Here is a 24,834-nt window from a genome sequence, read left to right as displayed (position 1 = left end):
TTTAGAGACTGGCTGTAGTCAGGCCACTCCTCTGAGGCTTGGCCTGTTGTTTTACACAGCGCAGGTGGCACCAATGCATGCTCACTAATGACACTCATTACAGAATCCTTATATCACCTGTGGGCTGTCAGTTTACTTTTTATACCATCACACAGTTATTATTTTTTTCATTCTTCTAAGGAGCTCACCCACAACATTTATTAACTGCTGAAATGCATCACAAATCCTGTCCTGTCATCATAGTTGTCCAATACTTGTAACATCACAAGCAATAAACAGGACATACTTATATGAAAATGATTTTCAGATTTGGAGTTATTAAGTGAAATTTGTTAAGGTATAGGTGAAAAATTCCTAGCAGCAAAATGATTTGTTGACAAGGGATTTCAAAATCCAAGACTGTTTACCCCATAATCATTTTGAAAATCTTTTTTGAATCCTGGAACAATTATACAAATAAAATATCAATGAAACTCAGGCAAATGATAATAAAAAAAACCCCATATTAGTGTGTCTAAATGTTAGAAAGCACTTAGGCATATGTAAAAGTGCTGTTATGAATTGTGTGCCTACCACCCTAGGCAAGACCCGTGGTGCAGGGTGTGCAAAGATGCACCTGAGACAATCCAACACATAACAGGAAGGTGCAAAATGCTAGCAGGCAGGGCATACATATCATGCCATAACCAAGTGGCCGGCATATTATACAGAAATGTCTGTGCCGTGTATGGCCTGGAAGTCCCGACGTCAAAAATAAAAAGACTCCCCCTAGGGTGGTCAAGAATTAGCCAAGCTAAGATCTTGTGGGACTTCCAGAAACAGACGGACAAAATAGTGATGGCTAACCAACTGGACATTGTGGTGGACAAGCAGCGGAAGGGGGCTGTAGTGATAGATGTGGCGGCACCGAATGACAGTAACATCAGAAAGAAGGAACACAAGAAGATGAAGAAGTACCAAAGGCTCAGAGAAGAGCTCGAGAAGATGTGGAGGGTGAAGGTAACAGTGGTTCCAGTAGTAATTAGAGCACTTGGAGATCCAAGATCTCTGTCCAGAAGAGTGCAATCCAAGGAACAGAAAGGATACTGCGCAGAATCCTCAAGCTCCCAGACCTCTGGTAGAGGACCTGAGCTATATGTATATGTAATATTTTGTTATAATTTATAGAATTTGAAAAACTTTGAAACTTTGTTTTTTCTTTCATTGATATTGATATGTCAGTTACAATACAAAAAATGCTTGTCAGCATAATAGACTGGTAGCAATTGATTCATTTTACTAAATTATATTTATTCATTTACACAATAGTAAATTAGAATCTGTGACAAAACAGACAGGAAAATGTGAAACGCGGGCATATGAACTATTTAGACTTCAAAGATTACCAGCAACAGTTTAATAAATTGTTTATCTTTGTATAATGACCATTATGTTCGCTATCAATCTTGCATGTGAAATCAGAGCTAAAGTACTCCATTATCTGAAATGCCATTCATTTGATAATACCAATGCAGTAATACCAGTTTTATTAAACTTGACACAACAATGACTTGATATGTCTAAAAATCTCATTCATTTTGAGTCCATATATGATTGGATTTAAAAGAGGATGGAATAAAATTGACTGAAACGTCAATGTCAAGCGAAGAGTTTTCGACAGATCGGAATCCAGTCTAATTATAACTGAATCAAAAACAATAAAACATGAAAAGTTGATTAACACCAGCAAGTGGGGTAAACATGTCTTTAGAGCTTTTCTCCTTGTTTCTCTACAACAATTGTAAGATATTCTAAGAATCCTTATATATGTAAAAAGTATGAAAAGCATTGGTAGAAGGGCAATATTTATCAACGTGACCACACCATATATAGATATTGTGACTGACGGCACACACTGAAGCCTGTAAATTGAATTGTTACAAAAAATTCCTGTCAGAGTAAAACTACAGAGTTTTATATTAAAATAAAGCACAAATGACACTGCAATCTCAAAAGCAGGTATAAGCCAAGCTAAAATCAGAAACACATTTATAGTTATTCTATTCATAATAACTGGATATTGCAGGGGTTTACATATAGACACATACCTGTCATATGCCATTGCTGCCAACAGTAAAAACTCTGACCCAGCTGAGGTGTAATACGAAAATCCTTGGAAAAGACAGAGTGGATACGATATAGTTTGTTTTTCAGACAAAACATCAGATAAGAGCTTCGGATAGATAATCATGCTGTAAAGAACAGAGTTGATTAACAAAGCTGCAATAAAAATATACATTGGCTCATGAAGGTTTTTGCAAGTCCAAATAAGGTACACTATAATGGAATTAAAGCAGAGTATCAGAATATATAATGTGAATATAACCACAAAATAAAGATATCTGTATTTGTGCAATTCTGCAAACCCACCAAGAGTTAACAATGTTACATTTAATTCAACATCCATTAAATAAACAATGCTTTAAAGTACTGTAGTAATATATTTCCTGCACTGAACTAAGAAGGTAAGTAATTGACTCTGTTTTGTGGCTTTGTTTTATCAGAAAACCTTCCATCCTCTATGGGACTCATTAAGTTCTCTACTAACATGTAAACAACTTCAGGGAATCTGACGAATTGACGTTTAGTCCTATGCACTTCATTTTGTTTGCCCATCCATTTGTTTTAAATCCCTGGAACTAGTATAGGATTAGTATAAAAGCAAAGAAAAAAAAACACGGAAACCACGGAAACCACTACTGCCTTCACACTACATTTTCTCAAGTCTCAAGCTTATCGCGTTCAGTCATCCTCGTGTTGTTAACACTTGATATAGCTATATCTATCACTACAATCATCTCCCTCTGCTTTTCGACCACTATTATCTCTGGCTGGATAGCCATCACCAGTTTGTCTGTCTATATTAGGAATCCCCACACTTAGCTTGGTCATTTTCAGCTACCTTGGGTGATGACCTCTGGACTTCAAGGACATATGCTGCACAAATGTTAATTGGTATACTTGTCCTGCCTGCTAGCATCTTGCACTCTACTCTTATGTGCTGGAGTGTTTCAGGCCAGTCTGCCAGGGGTCTTACCCGGTGTGGTAGAACTAAGGTCATGTCCAAATTCATGGGCTGCATCCTCCTGAGGACCTTCGCGGTCTACGTGGGCCGGGTCCTCAGAAGGTCGGGTAGGCCGGAAGTAAACGGCTGGGGAAATTGGACGGTCTAGGCTTCTGATTAGCGTCACCGCTATCTCGGTGGAGTTTAATAAACTCGGCCGTCTGCTCCTTGCTATCTAAAATATAACAGGACACTGGCGGAAATTCTCGACTGTCTCATACTTCTGTTTAATCAGTTTTCTGTTTGATGTTTATTCAGCTGTGTAAAAAACAAGGAGGAAACCACCAGGGGATTAATAAAGTTTTATTCTAGCTAATCTAATCTAATACCTTTAATCTCAGCCAAACCGATTGACTCACGAACAAATAAAACACTGAAAAAAGCCCAGCAATAAAATTTTTAGGTTGTCTAAGTGACTTATATATTACGTTTAACCTGAGTAGTGAAAGTCTGCGGTGATCTGAAAATGATGTGCCGGGAGTTGTGCCGTTCTCGGCCGCATCAGTAACCCTCGAGCTCCCGGCTAGCTATCGAGCTGGTGGGTAGCAGACGTCTCCGAAAACGTCGAAGCACTTTTGCAAATATGCGATATCTTGATAAACCGAGCAGATATTTGATGTTTACACAGCTACTTTCTTGCCTGAAAATATGTTATAAGTTTATTTTGTGACCCAGAAAGATTAGTAAGAGTAATTTTAAAACTTAGTAACGACCGCCATTGTTGGAAACTGGAGTTTGGCTGTGATATGGTAGGCCACGAAGGACACACCCGACCCATCCTTCAAATTCGGGAAAAAGGAGGACGCATTTGTCGGCTGCATTCGGAGGAGTCTACGAATTTGGACAGCCTTCGGCACGTCGCTGCGACATAATTGGTCTACAAATGCGGCCTCAGGAGGATGCAGCCCATGAATTTGGACACGACCTAAGTGTTTATGGATCTTTTGCTTAGAGCTTGTTCCAGTGCTGCCATGATTCATACCTCTATGTTTTGTCTTTCAGTCCAGCCTCGTCCAGCCACTGATAGGATTTCTGGATGTCAGCCATGTCTTCTATCTGCCGGTGGTACATACTGTGCAGGGATCTGTCCTTCCATGATTGTTCGTCTCCTTGCTCCTCTTCTCTCTCAGGTTTCTGCAGGTGTTGATTGCCCAGGTATTGTTCTTCTCATTCAGCTCCTTACAACTTGCCATACTCTCTGCAAATATTTGGTTGTTGCAGCTTTCCTAATTGCCTCTTTATGGTTTCCATTTGGTAAATGGTGAATGAGCTGATTCTTATATAGCACATTTCTACTTTTCTGGAGCACTCAAAGTGCTTTAATACAACATGCCACATTCACCCATTCACACGAGCACTTTCCTCTGGATGCAACATAGAGCAACTTAGGGTTAATATCTTGCTCAGGGATTTTTGGCATGCAGACTGGGGGACCCAAATTAAAATACCAACCTTCTGATCAGTAGAGGACTTGCTCTACCTCCTGAGCTACTGCCAACCAATTTTCCTGTGGGACTCCCAGGTACTTGTAGCTATCCTCGATGTCTGCAGTGTTGCCTTCTTATAGTGCAGTCCCCTCAGTTCTGACTACTGTCCCACTCTTAGTTACCATCCAACTACACTTCTCCAGTCCGAATGATATTGTGCTATCATGTCTGTAGATCCTAATGGTGTGGATAACTGAACTGATGTCTTATTCACTCCTGGCATATAACTTGATATCATTCATGTAGGTAGTAGAGGATGGTTGACAATGGCTTCATTCCATTGTCAGTATATGGAGCTAGTCTTGTTGATGAGCTTATAGAGGGGTTCAGGCTTATGCTGAACAGTAGTGGGGACAAAAAATCTCCTTGGTAAATCCTGAATTTGATGGTGACTTGTACAATTAACTTAATTAAATTAATGAGATATAGGTTTAAATAGTTTAGTGGGGATGTGGTCAAGTAAATAAACTGTAAGATCATGAGAGGTTCAAAGAATTAAAGACATTTGGATTTGTGGTATAAGAGAAAGAGTTTTCCAGGTCTCTTGGAAACCACACATTACTTATGTTTAGGGGGAAACTGGCATGGGAAAAATAAAGCAAATCTTGAATCAGAAAACACTGCACATATTATACTGTGCTTTCCTATTACCTTATATGAGCTATTGTGTAGCGGTCTGGTGAAACACATGCAAAAGTAATACACAAACAATAATTATAAAGCAGACAAGACAGGGCAATTAGATTAATAAATAATGCAGGGTACCTGTACCACGTTCCCACGCTACCTTCCTGGCGAAAGCGTCATCGTCACAGGGGTAAACAAAGCAGTCAGCTGGTGAAGGTAAAGGTTTCTCTAAGGATTTGTTCTGCTGTTTTCCAACCAGGGCATGGATTATTCCCAAGATTGTTTGTGTCTTGGCATTTCCTGGATCCTCTTGATGCCTGCTTGGTGCCTGTGGTCAGCTTTGATCATGGTCCTCAGCCTCACTGCCCATGCCCTCCCAGGCTAAACCTCCGCTGTGAACATTATTGAAACCTGAGATCGCTGCGTCTGGTTTCTCAACTTACTGAACCCCGTGCTGCAGCTCCAGCTCCTGCAGCGATTGGCCTGGTAAATGCCAGATCCCTTTAAACAAAACTTTTATTCTTCTGGACTTTTTCAGTTCCCATGATCTGGATTCTCTGTGTGTGACTGAGGCGTGTTGGTGAGTCCAGTGCTCTATCTGAACTTTTAGAAAGAAAAAATACTGGGCTAATATGACATTTGTTTATACAGGGATATGCATGTTAATGTGATCCCTGTCCCTGCTTTGTATTTGCCAGTTGTGTTATCTGGGGGTCACATTTTGTAACTTTAAGGAGCACACAGGTCTCTGAGTGTCCGGCAGTCAGACGGCAACGGGAGGCGCTAAGGACACTCTTCATGTGAGAGAAAATTTGCTCACACAGATAGGTAAAGCCAAATACTGTCAATAGGGCCTGTGCAATGTTCTTAAGACAGTTAAACTTGTCTGGTAGTGATGTCCAGCAAGTGAAGATGCAAGCTCCAGGTTCACGCGCAGCTGTGGATTCTAGCTGTGTTCGTAGTTCTGCGAACTTTGTCACCCACACAGTCGAGCTTTTCAGTTCAATCAGCTGCATTTCCATGTCATCTGTGTCTAGCCATTTAAAAAGAGACAAATCCAGCTGCTCATTAAAGCTTTCTGGCTTGATAAGAAAAGAAAACATCGGTCCATACACCTGAAAGTCCAGAAAACTCGTTCAGAATTCTTTCTTGAGTCTTTGGACGTACCCGTGTATTTCCGAGGTGCTGATGCTGCGCTGAGCGGACAGCTCCCTGAGGCGTTTGAAGTAGCAGAACGTGGAAGTTTCAACATTGCTGGAAAAAACTGCCAGTTTTTGAGCGAAAGCTTCCCACGTGTCACGCATATCTAAAACAGTTTGTCCGGATCCCTGCAGTTTGAGATTAAACTCGTTGAGGTGTCCCGTTATATCAGCGAGAAAGAAAAAATTTTCAACCCACTTCTCATCTTGGAGTTCGGAATGGCTTTGCCCCTTTTTTGCCAGGAATTTTTTTACCACATCAAAACAATCCACAAATCATTCCAGATCCTTTCTACAGCTAAGCCATCTGACAGCACAGTGGAGCGGGATGTCTTTGCATGAGCTATCCAGCTCCTCGAGCAGAGACTGGAATTGGCGGTGAGTCAAAGGAGATCGCTTAACTATAAAGTTCACGACTTTTGCCACTGTGGGCATGACGTCATGAAGATCTGAATTTGAAATCTTGGAACACAGGTTTTCTTGGTGTATTATACAGTGTAGTTTCATGATGGGATCGCCAACTTGTTCCTCAATTAAGGTAACAGCGCCCCTGTGTTTCTCAACCACAGCTGGCGCACCATCAGTTGTCACAGCAAAAATCTTTGTAATGTCAATGCCTTGCTCATCAAAACACTCCTTAAAAACTTTGGCAATATCCTCACCTCACGTTGTTTCAGGCATCGGGGTTAAACAGAAGAGTTCCTCTTGTACTGCCACATCACAGTATCTTACCATAACAGCCAAACGTGGAATGTCATTGATATCAACGCTTTCGTCCAAAGCTACACCAAACACCTGGGCTTCTCTCAAACCAGCTGTTTGTTGGGCTCTGACATTGTCACCCATTTCCTGGATACGTCGTTCCACAGTTCTGGCTGATGCAGGTATGTCTTGTATCCTTGCTTTAATTGCATCTTTGTTTGGAAGCCCATTAAATAACACTTCTGAGCTTGAGAGAAAAGTCTCCTTAACAAATTCTCCGTCTGTAAACGGTTTTCCATGTTTAGCAATACAGTGTGCAATACGATAACTTGCTTCAGTTCCATGATGTTTTGCAGCTGTAAAAACTTTTAGAGTACTTGCTTGCTTCTCATATCTTGACACAGACGTGTAATTGATTCAACTTTCTCTGCCTCATCCTTGAAGGTTTTTTGATGTTTCGTCTCAAAATGTCGTTTAACACTGGAAGTCCGGCAAACAACACTCTCGAGGCAAAGGGCACATACAGCATGATCTTTCTGTTGCGCAAAACCCTAGTCTTCTCTCCAAATTGGCATAAAAGACCAGGGATCATCTTTTTTAGCTCGCTTCGATATAATTCACAGAACTGGCTACATCCCTCTCGTCTGTGTAATTTTTAGCCAGTTACAAGTAAAACAAGGAGGTGGGGCTGTTAGCTTAGATACTGTCATTAAGACTGTCATTAGCTGTATTGTCATTAGCTCTGTGTGAACTAATTTGTGATGTGCATTGGTGGCCCAGCCGTAGATATTTATTTTTAAATACACCTTCTCAGATTATTTCACTGCATGCTGCGCCATCACTTAACCCTTCGCGTGTCAGCTGTGGCACACGTGCCCAGGGTTGCCTGGTGTAGCTGAAGGAAGTCATCTAGCAATTGGTCATGTGGTCAGCTGTAGACTAGTGCATGTTTTTTTATTTGGCTCTCAGCTCTTATCTTCTGAGCTCTCCTGCCCCTATCTTCCCTGCTTAGCTTCTTATGTCCTTGTCTTGTCTTGTGTTTTTTCTTACTTTTCCCTGGAACACTCTCTCACAGTCTGTTCTCTAAAACCTAAAAGAGGAATTATGGATTTGATCAACTGGTCTCTGAATGCAATTGACACCCCTTCTCAACGAGAATCTGGGCTCAGGTGAGCCTGACTGCTGAAGATATCTACCTATTCGGAACCATAATAACAGGGTTCTTGCTGATCGGAGCTGGCTTGGCCCTGGCTTATCGAAGAATTAAGGAAGTGGAACCAGCTGTTCAAACCCCCAAAAGGCTGCCCACTGGGATTGAAATGATGGGACGAGGCATGAGTTTCTCAAAATGGGCTCATTGAGTGCAGCACGGAGAAGATCTTGGAGAACGCACGGCTGCCGTGAATACTCAGAACAAGACATCTGAGTGAAAAACTGGATTACATCTGGAGGGGCTAGCTCGAATAACACCTTTGAGCGCAAATTCGATCACATCTTGGCGAAGTGCACTGCGGTCGTGAGTTCTCAGAACCTGCTCTTTGAGCAAAAAGAATGACAACATCACGGAACGTAAGTTTGGATAACATCATAGAAAGCTCACGGCTCTCCAACGGCAGATTGAGAGACCAGTGTTGGACTGTTAGAACAGCTTTGAAATTCATATGAGTTGATCGCACTAAAGTAAAAACCATCATCACTTCATGCGGAGACCCCTTCGGCGCCAGCTGCGGCCTCAAGGCTGGAGCTGAACAAAACACCCTGATAACGACTGTGTTTAGACTGTTCCCCCCATTCCATGCAAGGCCACCTGGGTTGGCTGGAAGACTGTTTACTTATCCTGGCGGGGCGAAGGACACTGTTTCAGCTGAACTCTGGACACACACACACACACACACACATACACTGATATGCACACATTGATCCCCCCTCCCTGTCCAAACGCCTTCGATGCTTGTGCTTGCGCCATTAGCGTGCTGCTTGCTGTAACCCTAATTTCCTTCGGGATTAATAAAGTATTCTGATTCTGATAAACAAGCCACAATGTGAGTGTGTGTTATCGATCCACTACAAATACTACTGCAACATTTCATGCTGAGAGACAGCAAAAGTGGTGAATGTTAGCCACTTCCTCTATCTCCAGCCCATGCAGGGGCCTATCCTTCCATGATGGTTCTTCTCCTTGCTCCTCTTCTTTCTTGGGTTTCTGCTGCCTGAAGTACTCACTAAGGAATTAACAACCCTAGTCTGTAACAAAGTCAGCAAAGAAGGATGTAAAGCTATAAAACTCCACTGTATTATTCACCAACAAGTACTCTGTGCTAAACATTTAAAATATGACCATGTTATGAAACTGGTGATAAAGGCTATTAATTATATTCGCTCCAAAGCCCTGTACAACCGCCAGTTTCAACAGCTTCTACTCAACATCCAGAATACGGAGATGTTGTGTATTATAATGACGTAAGATGGCTCAGTAGGAGGTCTGCACTGCAGCGGTTCTACTCTCTTATGGAGGAAATCGGACAATTCTTTTTTTGAATTTCACAGTTCTTATTTAAACAGCTGACTTTGAATTAAATCTAACATTAAAAAATAGTTAAATTCAGTAGGAAACATTTTCATAATATAACTGGTGAAATTCAAAATATACTGACAGCTCTCCAAGCAAGACTTCAGTATTAAATAAAACGGTCTAGTTATGAAGTTGAACTTTAATCTTAGCCAAAACCGATTTACTCAGGAACAAATCAAACACTGAAATAAACCAAACATTGACATTTAGAAGTTATCAGAGTGACTTATATATCATGTTTAACCCGAGAAGCGAAAGACCGTAGGGGGGTTGGGGGGGTAGGGGGGTTGGGGGGTTGAAAATGATGTGCCTTGAGTCTGCGCCTTGACCACCTGGTCAGCTGGAGTGGGACAAAAAGTCAGTCTGGGCATTTTGACTAGAGACAGGCCCACCAGGTTTTATAGGAAAAACCATAAAGCCTTTGGATGAAAACAAACGCTGTTGTGACAGTGATGTACACTGTCTTGTTGGTATATATGTATGAGTTCTAAACAGTTTACATCATATGACCACTGAAGGACATCTCTTGATTTCACCTTCGTGTTTCCCTCTCACCAGATATCCAAACCGACATCATGACAAGCAGCTTTTACGGCTGTGGCTCCAGTAAACATCAGCTGATACTAGAAAGTAATATTAAATGAATTCTAACAACAGCTGATCAAGCTTAAACGTGCTGCTGTTGTTTAGCGCATGTTTTCATGTTCATTCCGTTTAGTCTAGCTTCCCCTGTCTCGTTATGGTTATTCCTATCAGTTGTGTGTGTCCTCATGTCCCTGTCATCCCTCTGTGTATTTAGGTCAGCGTCTCTCTCAGTTTGGTCCTCCCTCATGGCTCCGTGTCTCTCCCCGTGTTTCCCTAAGTAATTAGATTAGATTAGCATTAGAATTTCCCAGTTTAGTTTAGCATTGTCTTGTATCGCCTTTTCCCCGTTCAGTAATAAAGCTGTATTTTGAGTTAAGTCCCGTTTTCCATGAGTTTGTGTTTGGGTCCTCTCCTGCCAGCACACAGACGTTTCATGACAGTCAAATGAGAAGCTTGGCTCCTAGTGGTCTGCAACACTGCAAAGTAAACACAGGTTCAGCATTACTGTTGCTGAGTACAGATTTTGATACTTTTAACTTATAAAGGCAGCTTATATGGCAGAGAGCCGTGTGTCTTGATTTATCAAATAAATCATCATCAATTTGAAAATTCTGAGCACATTTTAATGACAACTAAATCACCTTCCACAAGAAATAGTTAACACAATAAAACAGACATAAAACAGACAAGTCAGCTTGCCATATATTTAGGAACTGGGTGTTGTCGAGGGGGGAAATTATTTTACTGCTATTGTTAAATAATTGTCATTGCATTAATAATATAATCTGCAGCATGGATATTGCATTCCAAGGTTTAAACAGTGTCTCTTTCAGAAAGACTGAGTTGCAGGCTGACAGGAAGTTGTATGCAGAAGTGAAAGCAGGAAGTTATTTTGAGCCGCAGGCTAAGACGAGGCTTTAACAATGTAACAGATAGCTTTAAGAAGGCCTTAAGCAGCTATGACTATTTTATACACAATGCATATCTGTGCTTATTAAAGAGTTGGAGCTCGGTCAATTAATTGGGGGTCGGAAGCTTTGTTCGGCGCGATGTTCGGACAATCTATTGTGCAAGTGACTTGGAGCCATAGAAGGAATTGCAATACATGCTTACAAAGCACTTATATATCAGATCATTTTATATTAAGGTTTTAGTAGAGGTTCTTGATTAAAACATTTATTTAGTAGAAGACATACACATAGTCTCAGTGAGCTTCTGGTCTGGTAAAAGGTCAGAAGTGCAACAGGTGAATTGAGAAAGAGCATTTGAGGACGAGACACAGACAGTAGGTGAAGAGGTGACACAAAGAGCATGTGAGGTCAACACACACACACACACACACACTTTAAATTAGATTTATTTAGAGGAGAGGTTAGTTATGTTTGGCTGTAACTGCAAAATTGTCTTGGTAAAAGAGGAACCGTTTCTTGGTGTCTCGGCAAGAAAGAGGAACAAGACAAGAACTGAAAGGTAGACAGGAAGGGCTAGCCATGAAAATAGAAGATGATTTTCTAGGTGAAAAGTCATGATGATGTTGATCTGATCTATGTATAAAATGTATCTGTGACGCATGAAGGGGCGTCAGTAAACAAACCCTGATGCTATAAAATATCTGTTCATGCTTTGATTAAGTCGAAGACTACTTCCTGTCTGCGTACAGAGTTGTCTTCCCACGCGTGTATTCATTAAAATCATCGTTTGACTTCACCCGGCCGGATCGGTGTGGTTATTCTTCGATCACCTCTTGTACCCTTCCTCAATATTGAATCTTAACATTTGGGGGCTTCGTCCGGTTATTGAGGAGGGAGAGTTGGAGGTTTAGACGGAGAAATCCGGGGTCTTAGGTGGTCTGACGGGCAGACATGAATTCCAGTGGTCTAAGTGAGTGGACATAAGCCGGCTTATCCAAAAGGTAAGGCACTACCTGTTGAATTATTTCCAAAGTGTGCCAAATTGGATATGATAAAATTTAAGTCTACTCACTGAAGTTACTGGTGGATGTCTGTTTTGATTTTGATGAAAATCTCATGAGTTGAAGCAGTTAGAGTTCTGCTAAGAAGAAATGAAAGTAGTTAAGAGTCTGATAAGAAAAGTTTAAATACTGGGTTGAAGTCCCAAAGAAATTGAGTTAGAGTCTCAAGTAGTTGGTAGGGAATTGGTTATTGTGTTGGTTAGAGTCCAAATTTGGTCATAAGAGTGGACCTGAGCGGTCATTTTGTGAGTTGGAGTCTCCATTTGACCACTAGGTTGCACCTGCTTCAGTTATACACTTGTTTCGGGTGTTGATTGTTGTTTCAAAATATTATAAATTATTCTAGAACGGCAGTTCGAGTCTGCTAGGAAGCGCAGAGCCCGGAGGTTACGCTCCCTCCTTGTCGTGGACGCGCGACATTGACCTCTCGGCGAAGAGGGTTAGTTCAGTGTGGTTTAGCTGTGGGGTACAGGGCATCCCGGAATTAAGCTAGGAGTTAGAGTCTCCTTACCGTTTGAAACGGTATCTGCGCTTTTTTGGCCAGCAGAAGTGGACTTCGGGCGTGTAACTTTAACCTAAAACTTCAAAAAGTTTGGGTTGGTTGACGCTTTTAAATTGAGTTAGGGATTTTAGAAATGAGGCCAGAAACAGTTAAAGTCTTGATACTGGTTAATTGATCGCAAAAAACGGTTATGTTAAATTTGTCGAAATTCGATAGGTGTTAAAAGGTTTAAAATCTGTGCAGTTGTAAATATAAGACGTCTCTGTAATAAAAAAGATCTCTGTGGGTCGAGTCAGCAATGCACTGACTGCCTGCTGCTATTCTTAGATGAAGAGTGTGTGTGTGCATGCAAATGAGGCAGCAGATGCAGAGCGCATGAGAGGACTATGCTTTCGGTTTTGTGTGTCATTCAGCTCTATAACTATTGTTTGCAAATGTGGATAAATGTCTGCAATTAAAATGCTGGCTTAGTAAATAATAACATTGTAAATATATGAATGGTGACAGCGTTTCAAAATAGAATATAAGAATTGTTTGTGTTTAAAACCAACGTTTAGGTAAGAAGATTTAAGGTGGATTTGAAGGCATAAACAAAAATAAAAGGGTTACAGTCTGCAAGGGTTGTTAATTTATGAGCTGACTGGATGCAGAGTAAGTGGAGTGGTCATCCTGAGAGGATTGAATGATGCTCTAACTCTGTGGTCAAGTCAGACATAGGCTTTAAGCAACCATGAGCCACTAATAAGCGTGACAAATTAATGAGTATGTGTAAATTGAACTTGTTAAATAGCTTTGATAGGAGTAACTCAATGAGCACGCAATAAAGTGGACTTTTTAGGGGCAGTTTATCACTGACACCATAAAAAGCAACTTAATTAGTAGTTCAATAACAAATTGTAAAGATAACCTTTGTTATTTGATAAGAGAGAGAAAATTCAGGTTACATATAGTGAATAAATAAGGAAATGTTAATCTCTGCGTCATTCCACACTGAAATTTCAATTGTAGGGGATCATTTGGAGGTGAATTGTGTAGGACACGGGGAGACAGAAGAATCTCCCCATGAGTTTTCGGTGTGCATAGAAATTGAGGAGGCTGAACTGGAAGCCTGCCTGGGTCGTTGTTTTTGTTTATTTGAGGGTCTGCTGGAAGTTTGTGAAAACGACCACCTTGATATGTGGGACCCTTCTCGGGCAGCGATTTTTTTTGTTAAACCTGTGGCAGGCTGTGCAACATGGAGAAAGCTTTGACATAATGACATAAAGGTGATTTCGTGGTTTTAGATTTATTAGTACGGGATGCTTGAGGGTGTGTTGCTGTAAAGTATATAAGGGACGCGCAGCGCCGTTAATGGGTTTAAAATAAATGAAAAAACACTAATCCGAGGAACTATTGGAGAGGTAAGTATACGGAGGTGAGCGCGTTGCGCATAAGGGTTGCTGGTGTCATATATTAACACTTTGAGGGCGAATAATTTTGATTGAGTGTCAACGCTTGAGAACGCGAGGACAGCGTCTAAAGTGCTGGGTTAAACTTTGTGTATCACCGAGCAGGGGAAGAGGAGCCAGTGGTTGCGAGAACAGCGAGACGAAGACTGAAACCGAAAGTTAAGCGTGTCTGGGTGACCTAGACCAAGAAGGTGGAGTCGACCAACGCCATTGGAAGAGGTAAGTCTGTGTTTCAGAGAATGGCTGACAGCTCGGGTGCGACACCTAGTGGGAAAAGGGGATGCAAACCTCTGAAGGATCAGCTTGAACAGCTTAAGAAAGCTATTCGTTTGGCTTCACCTGGAGCATTAAAATCAGCAGAGAAAGAGTGCCAAGCGATGGAGGTTGAGGTAAGTAAACTTATTACATCCCAACAGAAAGGGCTGGGTGATAAAATACCTCTGAGCTTGGTGTTAAAAACTGAAGGAGAAGTGTATGGACAAATGCATGAGGCCCTACGTGCGTCCATAGAGGCATTAACGGCATTGGAGGTTATAAAGCAGAGAGTAATGCAGGGAGGGCCAGAAGAGGAGAATGAAGACCGTGCGACGTCATCAGAAGAAGAGGACGAGGAGGAGGACGAAGATGGAGGACCTGAGCCCCAACCAAGTACAAGCCTAATTTTGAGGAAAAGAAGTGTGAAGAGAGACCAAGCACAGAGACAGCCCATATTTAGGAGCTCAAAGGGAAAAGGAAAGTCGAGGAAGAGTAGAAAAGTGAGTTTTGAACAAGGAGCTCCTGACCCTGGTTTAAGTCTGCCTCTAATAGCAGGTCCAAAGAACGAACCAGTTTATCGCGCCTATAAGGTGAGAGATTTGGAAGCATTGGTTAAACAACTTCCACCAATAACCAAGGGAGAACATTGGGAAGGAGAAGAATTAGCGCTGGGCGACTTTCGCGCTTTGGCCGGACGTTGTATGCTGGGTGGTGGGTTAGCAGATGTAGAGCAGATAGCTCAAACAACCAGATATGCAAATGACCTGAAATATCATGAGGTGCAGAGTGACTTAGCAGATGCAGTTCGGGAGAAGGACCCAACTCCTAACTCTGGAGCCATTCCAAAAATTATTTGGGATCCCAAAAACACACCCAGAGAGTGTTTAGCTAAAGCAAAGGAACAATGGTTGTTAGGAACAGGAATACATCCGGGGAAGGAGGGTGAAAGTAGAGCGTGGTTTCGTTCGGCAGTGCTGGCAGGGCTGCCCAACCAGGTTGCAGTTGACTTGGAAAAGAACCCAGATTTTGCCGTTGCAGACTCGGTGCAGTGGGAGAGACATGTGACCCACAGACTTCAGCAGGAACAGGATTTGACGAACAAACAAAAGAAAGAGTTAGATGAAGTACAGGCGCAGCTGCTTAGGCTGCAGCTGGGTGAGGCTCGCGAAAAATATAATGCGAAGAAAAAAGAACTGAAAGAACTAAATAAGACTATAATGGTGGCAAGGCCTCAGCCCGATCCTGTGCCTGACTGGCCAGATCAGGATCCGGGTCTCTACCCTGATGACCGTTGGCCCGCCAATGCACCAAGGCAGCGTCAACCCGTAGGGAATTGGGGGACCGGTGGACCGCAGAGAGGGCGTGGTGGATCCGTGAGGGGAGGACAAAGGGCTCGGAATCCAGGGAATCCTAATAATGTGTCTTGGACTGGCTGTTACAGCTGTGGAGCAGAAGGACACTGGTCCCGAGAATGCCCTGAATCGCAGCGAAATTATCAGAGGCGAGGCTATCAACCCCAGGCACGAGGAGGCCCAAGACAAAGAGTTGCTTACAGGGGAGCACATCAAGCTCCAAACCCGAATGCAGCACCAGCCCCCCAGTACCCAGTAGCCGACTGGGGCTGGGAGGGGGAGCAATACTGACGGAGCCCGGAGAAACTGAACAGCGTGGGGGGCGGCAGAACCCATGCTGTCAATGACCGTGGAAGGCACTGAATTGCCCTTCCTGGTGGATACTGGAGCAACATACTCAACATTGAAAGACACACCAGACAGTGCAACACTCTCCTGTCACACAGTTAATGTGGTAGGCTTTTCCGGGATTCCAATGACACTGCCATTGACAGATCCAGCATTGACACAGCTGGGAAAACAGACTTTGAAGCACCAATATGTGGTGTCCTCACAGGTGCCTGGAAAATCTCATGGGCAGGGACCTGCTTGTGAAACTGGGATCACCTTCAAAGACTCAATATCTAGTCCAGAACTCTGAACAACCCACTGCCGAAATCTACTGGGGGAGGCTAGTGGAAGAAGGCATTTTGAGACATTATCAGCTATGGAAACCCTGGATAATGAGCCTGGCCGTCTATTCCCCCGCGCGAGATCCTTTCCACGTTACACTCTTTTATGATAGGGAAGATAACGATATCTATCGGGAACAGTTCCAGTCTGATCTTGAGGGACAGACGTGGAATGTGCAAACACATAACATTTATGTTGGACCAGAAGGTGTGGCCGCGGCTGTGAAATTTACTGATGAACAACTGCCTTGGTACAAAGTGGGAGAGGATTCAGCCCCTCACATTACATTGGCGGTCCACGAGGGTCATGGGCCAAGAGATCTGGGACCAATGGTTAAGCGGGCGCTGGACAACGCATGCTGGCAAAGCACCCAAATTCCAAACGTTTGGTATGCACCAAAATGTAAAATATATCGCATAACTTGTTTGTCCAACGATGCAGTGATCTTAGAACATAAAGAAATCTCCAGAATACATGGCAGGGAAAGAATGGATCATCCTGATGCAGTAGCTGAGCTCTCAAAATTGCCTGGTACTTTGTGGTCCGCAGGGCCCACAGATGTAGGTCTAGCTAACTGTTCGCCTGTCCTGTTCCAGCTGAAGTCTGACATACCATTTAACAGACCATAATAGAAGCACAAAACTGAAGACCAAGAGTGGTTCACATGTATTGACTTAGCGAATGCATTCTTTTGTCTCCCACTGCACGAGTCACTCAGAGACATTTTCTCATTCACATACAGAGGCCGCAAATTTAGGTACACACGCCTACCACAAGGCTTTGCACTCTCACCAGGAATTTTTAATCAGGTGTTGAAAGAGGCATTGTCCCCATGTCAACTGCCAGGGGGCTGTACATTAATAGAGTATGTTGATGATCTTCTTATTGCAGCCCCGTCAGCAGCGGCCTGTACGGTAGCATTGCTCGTGGTGTTGAACAGATTGGCGGAGTGTGGCTTCAAAGTGAGCAAAGAAAAACTGCAGTTGGTCCGGCCAGAGGTAACATTCCTGGGCCGGGTGATCGCACACAGATCAGTGGGGTTAATGAACACACACAGAGACCAAATTCTGACACATCCAAAACCAAGAACTGTGAAGGAGTTGCTTTCCTTTCTTGGCTTGACAGGTTACAGCAGGCAGTTCATTCCGAACTATGCGGGTAAAACGGCCCCTTTAAGGGACCTGATCAAGAAAGTTGGTGTTCGAAATCTGAAGGCTGAATTGCCTTGGACGCCGGACACAGAGACAGCGTTCATTTCACTAAAACAGGATTTGTCAAGAGCCACAGATCTGGCCACACCTAACTATGATGAGGCATTTTATCTTGATGTTTCAGAAACAAAGGGAGTTGTGAATGGTGTGTTGTTTCAGAAAAAAGGGGGAGGTAGGGATGTACTTATGTATGTTAGCATAAGATTAAATTCAACAGAAGCAAGGCATCCCACATGCACACAACACGCAGCAGGAGTAGCAAAGATAATTCAGAAAACAGCACATATAGTGAGGGAACACCCACTGAAAGTGCTTACTACACACAGTGTAGTGGCCTATGTGAACTCACAGGCATTCACAATGACTCCACTGACGCAACAAAGGTTCAGCAAAATTTTAGAGGCGCCAAATCTGATATTCACACATGAAGGAATAAATATGGCAGACCTAATGGGGTCAGGAGAACCACATGACTGTATTAAGAAAGCCCAGGTTGAAGGAAAAATTAGGGAAGACCTGAAGGCAGAGCCCATATACGGAGCTGAGGATTGGTTCACAGATGGATGCTGCCACAGAGATGAAGAAGGATTGAAAGCCGGCTATGCAGTAGTCTGTAGAGTAGGAACTGAGTTTCAGGTGAAAGAAGCAGGAAAAATTGAGGGACAACAGTCGGCCCAGAGAGCTGAAGTGATAGCCCTAACTCGAGCCTTGAGGTTGGCTAAAAACATGAGAGTGAACATCTACACTGACTCAGCATATGCGTTTGGAGCAGCTCATGTGGAACTGGCTCAGTGGAAGAGAGCCGGGTTCAGAACGGCCACTAATGCACCCATCTGTCACAAAAAGGCCCTGGAGGACCCAGACGAGGTAAGTATTATAAAATGCAAAGGCCACTCACAAGCAGACAGTATGGTGGCAAGAGGAAATCAGAAAGCTGACGAAGCCGCAAAGGAAGCAGCGGGCTACAAAGGACAGAGACAACTGGTGCAGGTAACCCCAGAAGAGGAGGTTAGCACTAACAGCATGGAAGAAGTTAGACAGGCTCAGGAGGAGACATCCCCAGAGGAAAAGGGGGTGTGGGAAAACAAAGGAGCCTGGCAAGATGGCGGTTTGTGGAGGGGGCCAGATGGGCGTCCCGCTTTAACGGCCAAAATGGCGGAACAAAAGGTGAATGAGGCTCACGGGCTTGGTCACGTGGGAGTGAAACAGATGGAGAGAAATTTGTGCCGATGGTGGCATCCTGATTTGAGAAGGAGGATACTGGAAAAGGCCAGAACGTGCCTAATTTGTGGGGCACACAACCCAAAGCCAGCAGTAAAACCTGAAGCTGGTAAGTTTCTCATGCCAGAAAGGCCAGGAGAAGAGGTCGTGATTGATTATACCGACATGATTGATACAGGCCCAGGTGGGGTGAGGTATTTGTTGGTGTGTGTGGATGTTCTGACTGGATGGCCCGAAGCATGGGCGACCAAATGTGAAGATGCGAAAAGTGTGATTAAGTGCTTAATCAATCATTACATTCCAAGGCATGGGTTTCCCAAGAGAATTAGATCAGACAATGGTACTCACTTCAAGAATAAAGATTTGCAAGAGGTAGAGAGGATGTTGGGAGTGCAACATAAGTTCGGGACGGTCTTTCATCCTCAATCTCAAGGAAAGGTAGAGAGGATGAACCTAAATTTGAAAAACAAGTTGGCTAAAATTTGTGCGCAGACAGGGCTAAATTGGGTCGCAGCCCTGCCCATTGCTTTGATGACCATAAGATGTTTATGATGATGTTAACTTTGTATTTCAGGTGCAGTTATAACTATTTTATACATATTGCATTTTGTGCTTTTAAAGGAGTTGTGGCTCAAATTTGTCTCTGGAGGGTCACGAGCCTTTGGCTAGCGCTATGATTAGCCAATCTACTGTGAGGATAATATGAGTTCATGAAGGATTGCACACGCTTACAGACACAGAGTTAAGAAACACACATGACAGTATTGATTCCAGGCAAAAGGCCCTAAATTCATTTAGCTTTTAACTGAACTTAAAGAAGGACCAAAGAGGAAGGAAAGCATATATTTTGGTTAAGTCTGATACATTAGAATTAGAAGGTATTGTTACATTAAGGGAGCAAAATGAAATAAAAAGGTTATACCAAAACAGGTGATAACATAGGAAATGTGAGGTTTTAAAATGAAGTTAGTGTTAACACATAGGAGTTGTTTCAAGGCAGCATTTAGCTATGATGAAATGTATACAGGAGTAATTGCTTATATGCTTAAACTTAATTGATTAAAGTGGTTGTTTTCTTTTGGAGTAGATTAACTTGCAGCAGCGACAACTTGTGCACAGGATGTTGATGATCAGATAAGGGAAAGTAGAGCGAGCAACTGGACGTGAAACCAGCGCTTAAAGAATTTTAAAGTGATGAGTAACGTTGAAGAGTATACATAAATACAAGTCAATAAGTTAAGAAGATAATTAGGATCAGGCTTTTGATTAAAGAGTCCCAGATAGGATAAGTTAGGGAGATGCAAGAAAAGGTGTTTTGTTTCCTTTGCAGAAGATCGATCTCGGCGACCACAGGAGGGGCGAGGATCCTGGAGATCTCAAGGTTCGAGACCACCAGAGAAGGGTCTGCGTGAGGACACAATGTATTGTGACCTCTGGTGTTCCAGAGGTCAAAAGAGGGAGTGTCGAGGGGGGAAATTATTTTACTGCTATTGTTAAATAATTGTCATTGCATTAATAATATAATCTGCAGCATGGATATTGCATTCCAAGGTTTAAACAGTGTCTCTTTCAGAAAGACTGAGTTGCAGGCTGACAGGAAGTTGTATGCAGAAGTGAAAGCAGGAAGTTATTTTGAGCCGCAGGCTAAGACGAGGCTTTAACAATGTAACAGATAGCTTTAAGAAGGCCTTAAGCAGCTATGACTATTTTATACACAATGCATATCTGTGCTTATTAAAGAGTTGGAGCTCGGTCAATTAATTGGGGGTCGGAAGCTTTGTTCGGCGCGATGTTCGGACAATCTATTGTGCAAGTGACTTGGAGCCATAGAAGGAATTGCAATACATGCTTACAAAACACTTATATATCAGATCATTTTATATTAAGGTTTTAGTAGAGGTTCTTGATTAAAACATTTATTTAGTAGAAGACATACACATAGTCTCAGTGAGCTTCTGGTCTGGTAAAAGGTCAGAAGTGCAACAGGTGAATTGAGAAAGAGCATTTGAGGACGAGACACAGACAGTAGGTGAAGAGGTGACACAAAGAGCATGTGAGGTCAACACACACACACACACACACACACACTTTAAATTAGATTTATTTAGAGGAGAGGTTAGTTATGTTTGGCTGTAACTGCAAAATTGTCTTGGTAAAAGAGGAACCGTTTCTTGGTGTCTCGGCAAGAAAGAGGAACAAGACAAGAACTGAAAGGTAGACAGGAAGGGCTAGCCATGAAAATAGAAGATGATTTTCTAGGTGAAAAGTCATGATGATGTTGATCTGATCTATGTATAAAATGTATCTGTGACGCATGAAGGGGCGTCAGTAAACAAACCCTGATGCTATAAAATATCTGTTCATGCTTTGATTAAGTCGAAGACTACTTCCTGTCTGCGTACAGAGTTGTCTTCCCACGCGTGTATTCATTAAAATCATCGTTTGACTTCACCCGGCCGGATCGGTGTGGTTATTCTTCGATCACCTCTTGTACCCTTCCTCAATATTGAATCTTAACAGTGTCTTTAAGACTTGGAATGTAAATGTAAGTGTCCAGGTGCCCAGGGCAGCTGTGGCTACAACTGTAGCTGCCTCCACCAGTGTGTGAATGTGTGTGTAAATGGGTGGATGACTGGGTGTGTAAAGCGCTTTGGGGTCCCTGGGGGGGGACTAGTAAAGCGCTATACAAATACAGGCCATTTACCATTTTTACCATTTTTCTTCTTTTGGTCAACTTCTGTTGATTATTGTGGTATATAAATAAAGTAAACTTGACAGTCAACACAAAAAGGTTATTATATTCAGATATTTTTCATAATTCAAAATGGAGTAAACATGGGAATGACGGAATAGATTGCCTGAGTACAATTCAATGGCCCATCTTGGTGGAACGGAACCAAAGCTATGAGAGGGATTACAGCAGGACCCCTCGGAGCCAAGATGCTGGTGGTGGAGATTGCTTGAATGGAAAAGTGGGAGTGATAAAACTTAGATTTAGCTGGCAGCACCTGGGAATGCACAGATATGAATATTCACCTATATCTTGTCGTGGAACTTTTTAAAATAAAATGCAAACACTTGATGAGTGTCTTTGAAGTGAGTTTTATTCACGTTGCAGCAAGAGAGAGAGTCCAGTCTGAGTGTCTGTCCCACTATGCTTCAAATAAACATGTTATATATGTGTTATTGTCAGAAAAGGTGAGGAAACACTAAGGAAAAATACATTTCCATTACAATCTCTACACATTAAAATATCAACAGCTATGATGACTAATTGGGTTGTTATGATACTAGAATTTCGAACTCGATACATATTAACCAGGAAAATACTTGATACCATATTTGATATTATGGGGAAGATTCTGAACCCACCCTGCAATGACAAAAGTAATGGCAAAGATGTCATATCACTAAAAAAAAAAAAAAAAAAGTTTTAATTTTCATCTACTTTTCCCAATTATATATTTAGTTAGATCTGACAAAAGAAGAACTTAAGATTGAGTTTAGAAGTTTCATTTGTTTTACAAATTATTTATATAATTTAATTGCAGAATGTGAAGGTAGATTTTAGAACCTATCTGTTGTAAGGGTGTTAATATTTTTCATGAAATGGTAAAATATTGAACTTTCATTTCAAAACATTTGATATGTTTTTGATGTGCTATTGTTAATAATATTGTGGGTTTATGACATACATACATACATATATACATACATACAGTGGGGCAAAAAAGTATTTAGTCAGCCACCGATTGTGCAAGTTCCCCCACCTAAAATGATGACAGAGGTCAGTAATTTGCACCAGAGGTACACTTCAACTGTGAGAGACAGAATGTGAAAAAAAAAAATCCATGAATCCACATGGTAGGATTTGTAAAGAATTTATTCGTAAATCAGGGTGGAAAATAAGTATTTGGTCAATAACAAAAACACAACTCAATACTTTGTAACATAACCTTTGTTGGCAATAACAGAGGTCAAACGTTTACTATAGGTCTTTACCAGGTTTGCACACACAGTAGCTGGTATTTTGGCCCATTCCTCCATGCAGATCTTCTCGAGAGCAGTGATGTTTTGGGGCTGTCGCCGAGCAACACGGACTTTCAACTCCCGCCACAGATCTTCTATGGGGTTGAGGTCTGGAGACTGGCTAGGCCACTCCAGGACTTTCAAATGCTTCTTACGGAGCCACTCCTTTGTTGCCCGGGCGGTGTGTTTTGGATCATTGTCATGTTGGAAGACCCAGCCTCGTTTCATCTTCAAAGTTCTCACTGATGGAAGGAGGTTTTGGCTCAAAATCTCACGATACATGGCCCCATTCATTCTGTCCTTAACACGGATCAGTCGTCCTGTCCCCTTGGCAGAAAAACAGCCCCATAGCATGATGTTTCCACCCCCATGCTTCACATTAGGTATGGTGTTCTTGGGATGCAACTCAGTGTTCTTCTTCCTCCAAACACGACGAGTTGAGTTTATACCAAAAAGTTCTACTTTGGTTTCATCTGACCACATGACATTCTCCCAATCCTCTGCTGTATCATCCATGTGCTCTCTGGCAAACTTCAGATGGGCCTGGACATGCACTGGCTTCAGCAGCGGAACACGTCTGGCACTGCAGGATTTGATTCCCTGCCGTTGTAGTGTGTTACTGATGGTGACCTTTGTTACTTTGGTCCCAGCTCTCTGCAGGTCATTCACCAGGTCCCCCCGTGTGGTTCTGGGATCTTTGCTCACCGTTCTCATGATCATTTTGACCCCACGGGATGAGATCTTGCGTGGAGCCCCAGATCGAGGGAGATTATCAGTGGTCTTGTATGTCTTCCATTTTCTGATGATTGCTCCCACAGTTGATTTTTTTCACACCAAGCTGCTTGCCTATTGTAGATTCACTCTTCCCAGTCTGGTGCAGGTCTACAATACTTTTCCTGGTGTCCTTCGAAAGCTCTTTGGTCTTGGCCATGGCGGAGTTTGGAGTCTGACTGTTTGAGGCTGTGGACAGGTGTCTTTTATACAGATGATGAGTTCAAACAGGTGCCATTCATACAGGTAACGAGTGGGGGACAGAAAAGCTTCTTACAGAAGACGTTACAGGTCTGTGAGAGCCAGAGATTTTCCTTGTTTGAGGTGACCAAATACTTATTTTCCACCCTGATTTACGAATAAATTCTTTACAAATCCTACCATGTGGATTCATGGATTTTTTTTTTCACATTCTGTCTCTCACAGTTGAAGTGTACCTCTGGTGCAAATTACTGACCTCTGTCATCATTTTAAGTGGGGGAACTTGCACAATCGGTGGCTGACTAAATACTTTTTTGCCCCACTGTACATCTGTTTGGTTAATAACTCACACTGACCAATAAAATGTGACAAGTGGTGAAGATGCAGGTCCTTGGGCAACAGTTACAAAGTGTTACCACTTATTCCTTTATTGGAGAATCTATGTTTCACTATGTTCCACTAGCATATCCTAAATAATATTTAGCAATAATGTAAAAATGAAGAAATACAAAAGTTTAAAAACATTAATCTGAAAATAGACTTAATTACCTATCATTTTACCTATGGCAGAATGGATATGTTTATGTTAAGACAACTGCATACATTTTTCATTAATTGCTTCCCAAAAGCTCCTAGGTTGTAACTTACCAAAACTCTGCAGCTCTGAAACTGTAGGTATTACGTTAAGATGAGCATTGTACTGAGTACAGCAACATACAACTTGAAAAAACTAAAAAAGAATTGTGTGAAATGAATTAAAACTAATGTCATTTATTTTGCTCATATACGTTTTCTTTAAAAAGATTGATTACTCTGTTAGACTTGTAATTATGAGAAACTAAAGAAAAACTTGTTGAGGAATAGTATATTTACAAAATAAACTTAGAACATGTTTGTCCTATTATCAGTATGGACTTAATACACC

General features: G+C 42.2%; 2 protein-coding genes across 2 annotated transcripts; one reads left to right on the top strand and one right to left on the bottom strand.

The window, feature by feature from the left end:
• Positions 1-1,528: 1,528 nt before the first annotated feature.
• On the bottom strand, positions 1,529-2,446 carry LOC147311046 (olfactory receptor 6N2-like). Its single transcript, XM_086267560.1, has one exon. The coding sequence runs from the start codon at positions 2,444-2,446 to the stop codon at positions 1,529-1,531; it is 918 nt and encodes a 305-aa protein (XP_086123686.1).
• An 11,305-nt stretch (positions 2,447-13,751) lies between these two features.
• On the top strand, positions 13,752-16,095 carry LOC147311045 (uncharacterized). The gene has a single exon (XM_086266920.1). It carries the CDS (start codon positions 14,437-14,439, stop codon positions 16,093-16,095), a length of 1,659 nt encoding a protein of 552 aa, XP_086123046.1. The 5' UTR covers positions 13,752-14,436.
• Positions 16,096-24,834: the final 8,739 nt, after the last annotated feature.

This window comes from Aulonocara sp. 'chitande type north' Nkhata Bay, linkage group LG16 (assembly GCF_057382095.1).
Source record: "Aulonocara sp. 'chitande type north' Nkhata Bay isolate Kocher_YH1m ecotype deep benthic linkage group LG16, A_spYH_male_GT1.1, whole genome shotgun sequence".
NCBI classification, from domain to species: Eukaryota; Metazoa; Chordata; class Actinopteri; order Cichliformes; family Cichlidae; genus Aulonocara; species Aulonocara sp. 'chitande type north' Nkhata Bay.
The sequence above is the reverse complement of the archived record's forward strand: the minus strand, read 5'-3'. Positions and strand labels throughout refer to the sequence as shown.

Bases quoted from the DNA above. Each gene is read 5' to 3' on its own strand.
- LOC147311045 (XM_086266920.1), top strand. From the start codon at position 14,437: ATGGCTGACAGCTCGGGTGCGACACCTAGTGGGAAAAGGGGATGCAAA.
- LOC147311046 (XM_086267560.1), bottom strand. From the start codon at position 2,446: ATGGATGTTGAATTAAATGTAACATTGTTAACTCTTGGTGGGTTTGCA.